The sequence below is a fragment of the Nelumbo lutea genome, chromosome 4, assembly GCF_056320005.1.
Source record: "Nelumbo lutea isolate HS-2025 chromosome 4, American lotus-T2T, whole genome shotgun sequence".
Lineage (NCBI taxonomy): Eukaryota > Viridiplantae > Streptophyta > Magnoliopsida > Proteales > Nelumbonaceae > Nelumbo > Nelumbo lutea.
The window spans coordinates 4697333-4712315 of record NC_142687.1 but is presented as its reverse complement, the minus strand read 5'-3'; the positions used below and the strand labels follow the sequence as shown (position 1 = coordinate 4712315).

Below are 14983 nucleotides of genomic sequence, written 5' to 3'. Positions count from 1 at the left end.
TTTTCTTCTTCTCTCTTGGTCGCTGTACCAAGAAGGGTGTGGTGGCAGCCGAATGCATTAAAAAAAATTATATATGGATTTGTGGTGGGAACCGAATGCAGTAAAAGTTTTGTTTGAATTTGTGGTGGCAGCTGAATGCATTGAAACTTGTCTTTTCTGAGGTTTTTCTATGTGCTGTGGGTCGTGGAAGCCAGGTACGTGCTGTTACATTCATAAGTAAATTTTGACCACTGTGAATGTCACAGTTCTGAAGTCGTAGAGACTGGCTGTCTTCTTTTTTTGCAAACTGAAGTGTTTCAGCTAATAATTATTGACACACAGTACTGTCAAACCTGTGTTTTTGGAGCCTACTTATTGTTCAAAGAAAAAAACCTTCTATATCAGATTGGTTTTTTAAAAAAACAGCAGTAATATTTCTGTGGAACTGGCTACTGAGGATTCAGCAACCTCTGGCATTACTTAATAGCAAGGAAACCTAAATGGGGGAATGGACAGCATGAATTTTTCTCTGTCTATTACCCCCTTTGATGGCCTGAACTATCTAGAATGGTCCAAAGGCATCAAACTTTATGTTATAGCTAGGGGGAAGGCCGGTTATATAAGTGGAAAAATAAAAGAACCAAAGTCTGGTATTGCTGAACATAATCGATGGGATCAAGAAAACAGCATGGTTATGTCATGGCTGTTAGTCTCCATGTTACCTCATGTACGAAAACAACCTGTGAAATTTGGGAACAAGCCAAGGCAACCTATTCTGAACAGAGGCATTTTGCCAAGATTTATCAACTTCAAGAAGAATCATCTACGTGTAGACAAGGGGATTGTAGCCTATCTACATACTACTCAGCCCTTACATCTATCTGGAAGGAATTAGACTATTATCAGACCATTGACTGGAGGAATGATGAAGATGCACATGACTATAAAAAACTTGTCTCCCAACAGCGGGTTTTTGTTTTCTTACATGGGCTGAACCTGGCTTATGGGCCTCTTTGGGTGCAGATTTTGGAAAGTAGGGGACTTCCTTCAGTTCAGGAAGTATATGCTCTAATCCAATATGAAGAGAGCAGAAAAAATCTCATGAATATTTTTGAGGGGGAGAAACCAGCTGCCCTAGCTGCAAGAGGGGGCAACACAGGAATGGAAAAGGAGGAACCAAGGAAAGGTGAAGATAAGGACAAACTGTGGTGTACTCACTGCCAGAAGTCTAGGCACACTTGAGAAACCCGTTGGGAGTTAGTGGGCAACCAAAAATCAAGACACTTCAAAGAAGCCTCCTCATAAGAAATTTAGTTCCGCAAATCTGGCCACTCAAGACTATCAACAAAATAATCAAACTACTATGTTTTCTCAAGAGCATCCTAGTGGTTCTGATCCCAAGGAAGACACCATCAACTCTTTTAGAGATCATTTGGAATTGTTTGGTAGGACACTCAGGTAGTTGGACAGGTCGGTTCCTACTCCTTTTACCTCATTCGCTTCTACATCAGGTAAAGGTGCTTCTGCATTTCATGTGTGTACCCCTGCTCCCGAGTCACCTTGGGCCATTGACTCAAGGGCATCAAATCATATGACCGGTAAGTCAAATCTCTTTCAAACCTACACTCTTCTCTCTGGAAGGGGTAAAGTGAGACTTGCTGATGGGTCTCTATCCACCATTGCTGGTCAGGGATCTGTATCTCTTCCTGATGGCCTTGTCTTATCCCATACCCTTCATGCTCCCAAACTTCCTATCAGTTTGTTATCTATAATCAATATTACTCAGTCTACAAATAGTCAACTGTGGTTATGGCATAATCACCTTGGTCATTTTTCCTTTGAGTCTTTGAAAGTTATGTTTTCTGAATTGTTCAAGTCAGTGTCTCTTACTAGTTTGTATTGTGAAACGTGTCAGTTGAGTAAGCATTGTAGAACAACTTTTCCATCAAATAATAAAAGATTTACTTTTCCTATCCATATTGTCTTTTCTGATGTTTGGGCCCCTGTTAACATACCTACTGAGGGTGGGTACAAGTATTTTATCAGCTTTATTGATGACTATTGAAGATACACGTGGCTATATCCTATGCACTCGAGAGAAGAGGTACCCAAGATTGTGCAAGATTTCCATCGCATGGTTTTCACTCAATTTCATGTTGAAGTCCAAAATTTCCAATCAGATAATGCAAAGGAGTATTTTCGTCATGACTTAGCTGAGTTTTTCTCTTCACGGAAGCTCGTGTGCTAGAACACCACAACAAAATGGAGTTGCTGAAAGGAAGAACTGCCATCTCCTCGAAGTTGCTCATAGTATGATGCTTCACATGCATGTTCCAAAACAGTTTTGGGTTGAGGTTGTGATGGTTGCAGCTTATGTTATTAATCGTATGCCATCACGCCTTCTGCAATACAAGGCCCCACATCAACTTTTATTTTCCAATCCTCTACGTGTGTTTGGGTGTAAATGCTTTATTCATGATTTATCTCCTAACCGAGGTAAATTGGACCACAAATCAGTTCCGTGTGTTTTCTTGGGTTATCCCTCTTCCCAGAAGGGCTACAAATGCTTCAATCCAGTCACCTCTAATTATTTAGTGTTATAATTCAGGTCTGCCTTAGAGTTCGGCCTGACTGAGTTCAATTACGTAGAAGAAGAAAAAGTGATAAAGAAAGAGAGAAGAGAGAATTCTGGTTCGAACTGAAAGAGTCAACTTGACTTCTCCCAGTCGGCCAGTAAGTATTTATATTATTATTAAAACATGACTGAAAATACCTATGCACCCTTACTTAAGTTAAGAGCACATGTTTCAACACAACATTACAGATCAGCAACATCAATCAAGGTATAAAGACAGAAATACCCCTACGCTAACACTCCCTCTCAAGCTGGTGAGTATATATCATATACTCCCAGCTTATTACAAATGTAGTCCACTCTTCCCCGACTCAAGCCTTTTGTAAATAAGTCAGCCCACTGATTTCCTGTATTAACATGTGTAGTGTCTAACTCTCCATTCAGCACCTTCTCCCTCACAAAGTGACTGTCAACCTCAATGTGCTTGGTTCTTTCATGAAACACTGGATTAGAGGAGATATGAACTGCAGCCTGATTATCACAATAGAGCTTCATTGGAGTGTTAATGTTGTACCCTACTTCCTGTAGAAGGTTCCTTAGCCACACTAATTCACAAGCGGTATGCGCCATAGCCCTATATTCTGCTTCTGCACTGCTTCCTGCCACAACCGTCTGCTTCTTACTTTTCCATGTCACCAGGTTACCTCCCAGAAACGTGCAATAGCCTATAGTAGACCGCCTATCAGACATAGAACCGGCCCAATCAGCATAGAATACCCTTCTATTTCAAGTTTCCCCCCACTCTTGTATATCAGACCGCGACCCGGGGCCCCTTTTAGATACTTCATAATTCTCAAAACCGCATTCCAATGAGGAATTAGAGGTTTTTGCATGAACTGGCTTACCACACTAACTGCAAATAAGATGTCTGGTCTGGTAATGGTTAGGTAGTTCAGTTTGCCCACAAGTCGTCGGTATCTGCCAGGGTCTTCAAATACTTCACCCATATCACTGCTTAGCTTGGTATTTGTCTCCATGGGTGTTTCAGCTGGTTTGGCACCCAACAAGCATGTTTCTTCCAGCAAATCAAGCACATACTTCCTCTGGCATAGGTTAATCCCATACTTGGATCTCGCTACCTCTATCCCTAAGAAGTATTTCAGTTTACCCAGATCCTTTGTCTGAAAGTAATCCTGCAGATAAGTCTTCAGCCTATCAATACCAATGTTATCATTCCCAATAATAACAATATCATATACATACACCACCAACAGTATTTTTCCTCCCGGAGAGTCATGACTAAATACAGAATGGTCAACTTTGCGCTGTTTCATGCCAAACTTCTTTACCACTTCACTAAACCTACCAAACCATGCTCAAGGAGACTATTTAAGCCCATATATAGCCTTCCTTAGTCTGCAAACCTTACCATCCTCCCCCTGAGCAACAAACCCTGGAGGTTGCTCCATGTAGACCTCCTCGAGTAAGTAACCATGCAAAAAGACATTCTTGATATCAAGCTGATATAGTGGCCACTCATACATGGCTGCAAGAGAGATCACAACACGAACTGACCCTATCTTAGCAACCGGTGAGAAGGTCTCTGTGTAGTCAATGCCATAGGTTTGGGAGTACCCTTTTGTAACTAATCGCGCTTTCAAACGTTCAACACTACCATCAGGCAGATACTTAACCATATAAACCCACTTACAACCAACAGCTTGCTTCCCAGGAGGAAGAGCAGTGAGGTCCCAAGTATGATTATGATGAAGGGCTGAGAGTTCTTCTTTCATGGCACGGCACCACCCTGGAGAGGCAAGGGCTTCCTGAACGTCTTTAGGAACAATAACTGATGATAACAAGGTAACAAACTGGCGATGGGAAGCGAAAAGGTGAGTAAGAAAAACATAATTAGAAATGGGATGAAGGGTGCAAGTACATTTACCTTTCCGCAAAGCAATGGGTAGATCAATCTCAGATGCTAAGTGGGGGTCTGGTGCCGGATCCGTCGACGGAGATGTAGCCGGAGGAGTAGTAGCTGGTGCACGTGGGCGATGTGTATACGCATGACGGATAGGTGGGCGTTCAACAGGTGGTGGCACCGGAGGCAAGGATTTGGTCACGACTGGAACAAAGGGAGGAGGATCAACAACGGGAAGTGGAAGAGGAGGAGGTGATGAGGAGGAAGAAGCATCAGCAGACCCCAAAAAGAACGGAGTAGACTCAAAGAAACTGACATCAGCACACACAATGGACCGTTGAGAACTAGGATGGTAACACCTATACCCTTTCTGGGTCCGAGAATAGCCAAGGAAGATGCACTTGAGAGAATGGGCATCAAACTTGTCGTTCCCGGGACCCAGATTATGGACAAAACAGACACATCAAAAACTCTCGGCGTAAGAGGGAATGGAGACAAAGTGGGAAACAAGACCTGAAACGGAGACTGACCATCAAGAATGAACGTGGGCATCCGATTAATCAGAAAACAAGAGGTAAGCACTGCATCACTCCAAAAAGGTTTGGGAACATGCATGTGATGCAATAGGGATCTTGCTGTTTCAAGGAGATGGCGATTCTTCCTCTCAGCCACCCCGTTTTGTTGTGGGGTGTAGGTACACGAGGTCTGATGTATAATGCCGTGGTGGTCCAGGTATTCTTGAAATGATGAGGATAAATATTCGCAGCCATTATCAAAACGAAAAACTTTGATGTGGGTACCAAATTGGTTACGAATTTCAGCATAAAATTTTTTAAAAATGGTAAACAATTCACTTCTTTCTTTCATTAAATAGAGCCACAACATCCTTGAAAAAAATCATCCACAAAAATGACAAAATATATGTATCCATTATATGACATTACTTTATAAGGACCCCAAACATCTGAATGAACTAAAGAAAAAGGACTCGACACACGGTTATCAACCCTAGAACTAAAGGGAACACGATGGTGTTTCCCAAACTGACACGACTCACAATCCAAAACAGAAAGCTGACTCAAGGACGGAACCAAGGACTTCAAGACTTTGAGCGATGGATGACCAAATCGGCAGTGCCACTAGAGAGGAGAAAGGGATGACTGGAGAGCTGTTGAAGTTCTACCACCACCACCATCAAGATAATACAGTCCACCTGCTTCATGCCCTCCACCAATCTTCATCCCCATCTTGAGATCCTGAAAGACACACATAGAAGGATAAAAGGTAATGGAGCAGTTAAGTGATTTGGTCAACTTACTAACAGACATAAGGTTAAAAGGCAATTTAGGAACATACAAAACTGATGAGAGGGATACAGGATCTAGGTCAACATTACCAACACCATAAATTGAGGATATGGAACCATTAGCAAGGGTGACAGATTGTGATGTTGAGCAATGAGATAAGGAGGAAAACACACCTGGAGTTCCACTCATGTGATCGGAGGCTCCAGAGTCAATGATCTAGGGACTGGGTGTAGATGCCAGACAAGCCATACCTGAGTGAGCAAAAGTCGTCGTGTTTTGTTGTGATTGGATAAACCTCTCATATTCATCACGGGGAATACTCACCATCTCCTTCATGGGACCATCTGTGGATGTAGGAGGCAACTGGTCAGATGAATGATTCTCCTGTCTAAAGTTGGAACTTGAGTCACCGGTCGCGGCATGATTGGCCCAGGTTGAGGGAGGACCATGTAAATCATAACAATAGTTGATGGTATGTCCATCCATACCACAATGAGTGCACTTCCTCGGGCCTGAGCTACGTCCTCTACCACTGCTCCCAATACGACCACCACCACGATTATAAGTAGACCCACCATTGCCACTTCGGCCATATGCAGAACAACTACCACCACCACGGCCAGACTGAGCTTCCCGAGCTCCACCTCTACCACCACGGCCTCTCGATGCAGCAAAGGAAGATCTATCTGAGATATTAGAGTTCTCAGTAGATCCGATAGAAATCCTCCGAAGTCGAGCAAATACCTCTTCTAGGGACAGAAGAGCTGATCCCCCTAATATCTGAGCCCGTACTGGTTCATATTCAAACTTTAGTCCCACCAAAAATCTAGTCACATCAAGCTACTCTCTCTGTTGTTGCTGAATCTTGACATCAGAAGTGAGAGGATGATAGACACTCAACTCATTACGTATGTTCCTCATGTTGGCATGGTATTCCTCAAGACTCTGATTGCCCTGTTGCAGATTAAAGTACTCTTGATAAAGCTGATAAACTCTGGTTGTATTGTCCTGCCCCAAATACAATTTCTTCGCATGGTCCCACACATCTTTGGCAGTATCAAGGAACATAAAGTTCACACTAATCCTGGGTTCCATACTGTTCCACAACCATGTGATGATCTGAGCGTCCTCTTGCTCCCAGTCTTCATACTCGTGAGAGTCAGAGGAGGGTTTCTCCTCTCTGATGTGTTTTACCTTCTTCTTTGCCTTTAGAAAGACTTCAACGGATTTAGCCCAAGGCACATAATTCTCTCCATTTAACTTAATGGAGGTCATCTGAACATTCAGGTAGTCTGTAGGCACCATGACACTAGGTTTATAATCATTATTGTCTCCCATTATGTTATTACCAATTTTGCACACTTGCTGAATTCTATTATCACTAAGATCTATCTGCACACTACACACCACTAGGTCACACCTGTCACACTGATTGCAGCACTAATTGTTGCTGGAATGTGTGCTCTTTACACCACAAACCCTAGATCACACCTGTCACACTGATTTCAGCACTTGTTGCTGAAAAGTGTGCTCACACCACAAACCCTACTCCTACAACTACCTGAAATCTCACCACTATATGATCATATCTCTTCCTTCAAAATGCACAAAGAAACCAGCATAAACCCTAGCACTTACTGGACAAAACCCTAGCAAATGGTTTGAAACACACCTCCTATTTAATCCATAACAGATATCATGCACTGAAATCTCTTACCTTATCGCTGAAGTAACACCCATGTGAGCAGGAGAGCAGTCCACACACAACAGCCGCTTCACACACAACAGCCACTGCCCACACAGTTCGGCCCTCTATTCTTCCTCTACTAGGAGAGGGCGATCTCAGAAATCACAGCAACCGACCACATACGACCTAACTGGAGGCATAGAGACCCCCAAGGGAAGAGGGTGATCACTCCTTTTCAGCCCTTTCCCTTATCTCCAATCAAACACAGAAAAAAAGAGGAAAACCCTAGATAGGGTGCACAGAGAATGAACCCTAGGCAAGCAGAAATCTAGGCAGATTTAACCTAGCTCTGATACCATGTTATAATTCAGGTCTGCCTTAGAGTTCGGCCTGACTGAGTTCAGTTATGTAGAAGAAGAAAAAGTGATAAAGAAAGAGAGAAAGAGAGAGAGAAGAGAGAATTCTGGTTCAAACTGAAAGAGTCAACTTGACTTCTCCCAGTCGACCAGTAAGTATTTATATTATTATTAAAACATGACTGAAAAGACCTATGTGCCCTTACTTAAGTTAAGAGCACATGTTTCAACACATCATTACAGATCAGCAACATCAATCAAGGTATAAAGACAGAAATATCACTACGCTAACACTTTGTATCAATGGATGTGTCCTTTTTTGAGTCAGAACCCTTCTTTCAAGCCTCTCCTTAGGGGGAGAATAGTGTGAAGGAGGAGAGGCAAGCTGCAACTCCTCAAATCCCTCTTCCCTCTATTCCTGACTCCTCTCCATTCCGTGTCTTCTTGAGACGCCATAAGGGGCTGCTGAATTCGAAGGTTGTGCAGCAACTTGAGACTATACATCCAGCAACTTCTGATTCCTTGAAGGAAAATCCAGGTACCCTTGTTCCCTTTGATATAACTGAACCTATTGCTATTGATGATCTTACTAATGATCTTGATGTCCCAATTGCTCATAGAAAAGGGGTTTGATCATGTACTACTAAGCATCCTGTTGCTCAACTTTTATCCTATGAAAACATTGCTCCCACATTTCGTGCCTTTTTTACCGTCATTTATTCCGACTCTGTTCCCAAAAGTGTTGTAGAAGCCTTACAGAGGCAATGAAGGAGGAAATTAGCGCTCTTCATAACAATAATACCTGGGAGTTGGTGAATCTTCCCGAAGGCAAGGAGCCAGTGGGATGCAAGTGGGTATTCATAGTAAAGCATAGAGCAGATGGGTCGGTTGAAAGGTATAAAGCCAGGTTAGTTGCAAAAGGGTATACTCAGGTGTATGGGGTTGACTATGCAGAGACTTTTGCCCCAGTTGCTAAAATGAACACTATCCGAATTATACTATCCTTGGCTGTTAACTTTGATTGGGAGCCCCACCAACTAGACATAAAAAATGCTTTCTTAAATGAGGATTTGGTAGAAGAAGTTTACATGATTCAGCCTCTTGGGTTTATAGCACAAGGGTGTGAAGGAAAAGTTTGCAAACTAAAAAAATCTTTATATGGTTTGAAACAATCCCCAAGGACTTGGTTTAGTAGATTTCACTTGGCTTTACAGCAAATTGGGTTCAAGCAGTGCCAATCTGACCATACTCTATTTGTCAAGAGAAACCAGAAGAATGTTGTGGTATTAATTGTCTATGTTGATGACATTGTGATTACGGGGAATTGGGACTCTGAGATTAAAAGGTCAAAGAATTCCTTGCTATGCAGTTTGAAGTGAAAGATCTGGGACAGCTACATTATTTCCTTGGTATTGAGGTTGCCCGCTCAAAAATTGGCATCTTCATTTCCCAAAGGAAGTATGTCCTAGATCTTTTGCAGGACACAGGAAAGTTAGGAGCAAAACCTGTAGACTCTCCTATTGAAGAAAACCATCGGCTTGGTGATTGTACTGGAGAACCAGTGACAAATATCAAGAAATTTTAGAGGTTGGTAGGAAGACTCCTCTACCTATCAATGACTCGACCAGATATAGCTTATGATGTTGGTGTCCTCAATCAATTTATGCATGCACCAACATCCTTCCATCTAGAGGCAGCTGAGAGGGTACTCAGATATCTAAAGAAGTATCTAGGAACTAGGTTATATTTCAAGAAACATAACATCCTTCCATTTCAAGAAGTATCTAGGAAGTGGAAGTCTACACAGATGCAGATTGGGCTGGAGTAGTTAATGATAGGAAATCAACTAGTGGATATTGTACCTTTGTTGGTGGGAACTTGTCACTTGGAGAAGCAAAAAGCAAAGTGTAGTGGCCAGATCTAGTGTTGAGGCCGAGTATAGGGCCATGGCACATGGAGTTGCTGAAGTACTATGGGTGAAGAATTTGATTGGAGAGTTAGGCCTCTCGGTTGATGGCCCAATATCTCTCTATTGTGACAACAAGGCAGCCATTAATATTGCAGCCAATCCAATTCTTCATGACAGGACCAAGCACATTGAAGTCAACAAGCATTTCATAAGGGAGAAACTTGAAAAGGGGGAAGTTTGTACTCCTTACATCAGTTCCAAGGAACAACTATTTGATGTCCTTACAAAGGGTCTTCACTATTTGCGATATAATGAACTATGTGACAAGTTGGGCATGATTGACATATATGCTCCAACATGAGGGGGAGTGTTGTAATGTGTATGTAGGGGCCTGCGGCCTACTAAGGGGTTTTTTGTCTTTTTCTCAATGCATTAGTTATAAGTTGTCGCCCTAAGTATAAATATTAACTTAGGTGCTGCTAGCTACAATACTTGGAATAGATCTCTCTTTTCTCTCTTCTCTCATCTCTCTTCTCCCTTCTCTATTCTAGATCTGCCGAACTACACAAAATAATACTAAATAATGCTAATACTAATACTAATAATAATGATAACAACAAGAGTACAGAGTCTTTAATCATCTTGTAATTCCATCTTACATATGCAACCACGATGACGATCTAGAATCATTTTGGTGTTGCACACATCTTGAAGGGGTTTGTTCTAGAGCTGAAATTTTGGTGGGACAAGGGAATTGTTCTAGAGCTGAAATTTTGGCCTTGGTTCAGGGTTTGAAGTTGTTGGCTAAGCAAGATTTAAGAAATGTGGAAGTAGAGGGTGACTGTCAAGTGGTTTTTTCTGGACGACAAGGCAAGGCCAAATTCCTTGGAAAATCAAACCCCTAGTTAGACTGACCCAAGCTCTAGGTTCTGATTTGAACGTCTCATTCAAATGGGTAACTAGGAGTTCCAAGTCCAACATGCTATGGCTGGGATATTGGAAATCTTGTTTAGATTGGGGATGCCCAGGACTGGCTGCTAATTTGTAATATGCAATCAGTTGTTGTCATTTGTCATTTGTCTTTTGTTTTTGCTTCTATTGATATTTTTGGTGTGGCCTCTCTTGGGAGCATAGTTTTCAAGGCACCAAGGTGAGGCTAGGCGACAGGGGGCGCCTTGTCGTCTAGTCGCCTAGGTGATGGATTTTTTTTTTAAGTAAAAACATGTATCCTATGGTAGTTCCCTAGGTTCAATAATCATATTTCCTTAATAAATATCCATAATTTTCATAAGAAAAGTATAAACTTCATGTTTAAGTATAGAAAACCAACACATTCCAACATATTCATGAGAAGAAAAAAAAAAGAAAGAAAAGAAAATTCAAAAAATATAGGGGCTGAACCCGTATTTCTGTTATAGGAAAAGAAGAAAAGAAAAAGGTGGAAGAAGAAGAAGAAAATGTGTTGATTAGACAACATTTTAAGCTCTTCCTTACTTATTGGTTCAGGTTTTGAAGTCTTTGAGGGTTCAATACAGCATTTAGCAATGTTTGTGTTCATTAAACCCTAACAAATAAGAAAATAATAAAAATAAATTAGTATATAAACACACAAAATGAATATTTTAGTTTAAAAATGTCTATTTTAAAATTATAACCTCAAAAAATTAAGAATATAAAAGTTTTTTATAATACGCTATAGAGCTGCTTGGCAATTAGGCGAGGCAAGTCTCGTAGGGCACCTTGTTGCCTAGGTGTCACCTTGACAACTATGCTTGGGAGGTCCTGTGTTGTACACTTTTTTGGTTGTATTCCTTGCGTGTGGCTTGGTGTTGAATGAATATTTTTACCCTGTTGCTTCTCAAAAAAAAAAAAAATGAGTATGAGATTGGTGTCCTAAAAAGCTTGAACTCCATGAGCTGCAGAGAATAAACTTTAAAATATTGTTCACTAACGTCAGAAAGAAAGAGAATAGCCATGTTTAGAGAAATAAGAACCTTCAACCCTATTGCTATTCAAGCTACCTAATAAAACAACAAACAAACAAAACAAAAATCACAAAGAATCTTATATCACATTCCTGGAATATTCTCTTTTAGCATTTTTGGTTATGGTCCCAAGACTAAACTCAAACATGGTAGAGATAAGACAGCCCTCCTGCACTTGATTGTTCACTAAGATTGCACTTGAGGGATTGGACCAGAGTTATGGGCCTTGCTGAAACACACTTCTCGCCTCTACTACTTGGACTAACCCATGTGTAAGTTGGAAGCCATTTGCCAATATCACCAGATGGTTTGGGAATGATAATCCTTTTTACTATGTACCAAGAGGAGTTTAATTATGTGGACATGAACAAGAACATATATAGTTTGGAGAACTTGGGATGGGAAGGACTCAAGAATCTTGTCTAATATAATCCAGGCCAAAAGATTATCTTTTACTTAGCAGAGTACAAACAGTTCTAATACTTTCTACATGAATTTCAGTATTAAAAAACCTCAATTAGGAAATTGTTTTTTATCCACTACTATTATAAAGCTAGGGTTTAAGGCTGCAAGCAAATGAATTGGTGCAAGTCAAGAAATGGGGGCAAGGCAATTGTATTAGACTCAGTCAAGAGTGATATGTTTATTAGCACATGCCACTAACATGATAAATTTATATTTGACAGATTTAAACCGGTCCATTGCTAGAGTGATGATCAACATCAAACAAGGAAACAGATCCAGAAAACAAAACTAACTGGACTAGAATTTGATAAAAGATAAGATATTGTATGAATTTACAAGTTGGAAACCATACATGGAAAAACCATTCAAAGAATTCTGATGACAAAGCAAACAAGGTTAACCTGCATTTTTTAGCAACTGGCTGTTGGTTGAATTATCTTGCTTTCCAGCATTACCACCATAATGTTGATTGTGTACCCTATATTCTGATGCATGTAGCAGAATTACATCTTGATCCTCTTTGAGTCTCCCCTTTTCATATTCTAAAACAACAGGTTCTTTGGATTTCTCATTTTCAAAATAGTATGAAGAAAGCTCTTCTGCTAAGTCATCATCATTTAAACTTAATTGCTCCTCAATCCTACGCAGTGCTTGATTAATCTGAGAATCTGACAAACTATTAAATTTCCCTACTTGATTCATTCCCTCCAACTGATCTAGCCCATTTTTCCTTTTAACTGACTCAGAACTCACTTCAAAAGATCCTGGACTAAATGAAGTATGATATGGTTCATTTAGTTCATTTGTTCCAGAAGAAGAGCTTGGATTTTGGGCAGTATAGAAGCTGGGACCTGGAGTAGAAGAGAAGCCTGGAGACAGGTTAGATATTGATCCAGCATTGTACCTTCCCTGCAAAGTGATAACAAAATTTGCTGCATTTGGTGAAACTAGCTGAATTGAAACATGAGGAAAAGTGATGACAAATTTTGAAAGAGATACATATAGTAGATGTTAATTGAGACATGCACACAGCATCTGGATGAAACGACTTATGCTAATAAAAGCACATACAAGAGGCTGGCAGGAAAATGTAGAAAATAACTTTATGTCCAAAGCACCCTTTGCACTCTTTCATTCATGAGAGTGGTATCCTCTCATGTGCATAGAGATAGATATGGACATCAAAAGTGCATGGTAGATTAAGATAAAAGGGAATGATTTGGTCTGTGTACTGCCATTTCTAAATAATGTTTGAGACCTTGATAAGGCCAAAAAAAAAAAGAAAAGAGAAAAGAAAGAAGAAAAAAAAGAGAAAAATGTGAATGTATTCTGTATTTGTGTGTCTTTTGTATTAGGATCCCAAATTGTTGTTTTTTAATAGCTTTGTTAACAGTTTAGGTCCAGGGATATTTTTGTCATTTTATAATTCAGATTCTGGTCAGGGGCAGTTGGGTGCACATCTGTTGGGTTTTGGTCTCTTGGGTCTTTTTGTAACAAAAGTTATTTTTTTTTTGGGTTCATTTGAAGTTAGTTTTGTTCTTAAGGAGTTGCTTGTGAGAGGGAAACATTCTAGGGGCTTATGTGTAAATATTTTAATTGGCTTCTCCAGCAAGCCATTGGGTCTTATAAAAGAGAAGGGGGTTGTTTTTGTAGGGGTATTCTTTTGGTTCTTTTCCTCTTGTTTGAATTGTAGCTCAGCCCCAGCTAGGGTTTTCAAGTACTGGGAGCTTGGGTTTTGAGGAGTCGACCCATTTTCACACCTTCCAGCCTGTTGCCATTGTTACTGTAGCAGAACTGTTACAGGGGAAGTTTTACTTCAGGTTCAGATCTGAAATCCCTAAAAATCCAACTTGTTTTGTTATTTTCAGCTTGGTATTTCTTGTGCTTATTGATGTATACTTGAAGTACTGCATGTAATTTGTTTTTCTGTCCACATTAGACCTTCTGGTGGACTGGGTTGGATTTATTTGCATTTAGAAAATAGGGTAGAACTTGCTTGTTTAGTTCCCAAATCTGTATCCCTTAGCATTTTTATGCAGGAAATTCAAATGTTCATCCAAATGCAATGTAAGAAAATATTTAAATAAATAAAAATAAGCAACTAACAAATTAAATTATGAGTTTGATGATTATTAAAAGGATTTTACTTGCAATACAACATTTCATTCAATGATTTCAAGTAACAGAATTGTCATCAAGATGCATTGTCTATAATCAGTTATCAATAACTTACCTCACTAACTTCTCTATAATGAACAAGAACAATGTGTTCATATGCCCTGCAAGGCAACAAAAAAATAGAAAACTGAGCATGGTGTTGTCAACTACCATGAAATAGAAAATTTTATTTTTGTTGAGTAACTATGAATCATATTACTAAGATGTGTGAAAATGTTATTTGGAGTAGAGAGAAGAAATGATAAAGTTCTGCAAAAGCAAATCAATTTATATACCTTCATGTTTTTAGTCACAAAAACTTCCTCAACCCTTTTTGAAGTCCTCGCCCATTGAGATCACTAAACTCCTTAGGAAAATAGACCATCCACTGAGAAAATGGCTAACTCCCAAAATATTCTAATTATTTCAAAGATCTCAACAGATTCTTGATGGTAGAGAAGAATTCTCCACCAGATTTTCCCTCAAAACACCCAACAGACATATCAGACTAGTCCCATCTCTTGGTAGGCTTCTTTTTTTAAGAGATTTTTAATCAGTTCCATCATGAATAAAATGGACACTTCAATTCTTGGAGGAAGACCTCCCTCAACCTAAGATAGTCTCCTCCCCTGGTAGCCAAAT

General features: G+C 40.1%; 1 protein-coding gene across 2 annotated transcripts in view; it reads right to left on the bottom strand.

Annotated features, from left to right (window-relative positions):
* Positions 1–14983, bottom strand: part of LOC148853490 (calmodulin-binding transcription activator 4-like) — a 60483-nt gene that overhangs the window by 25515 nt on the left and 19985 nt on the right. For both annotated transcript variants that reach the window (XM_088941580.1, XM_088941581.1), the window contains exons 5-6: positions 14418–14463; positions 12586–13093 (exon numbers count right to left, since the gene is read on the bottom strand). In XM_088941580.1, coding sequence (XP_088797706.1) covers positions 12586–13093; positions 14418–14463 — 554 coding nt within the window. The remainder of the gene's footprint in view (positions 1–12585; positions 13094–14417; positions 14464–14983) is intronic.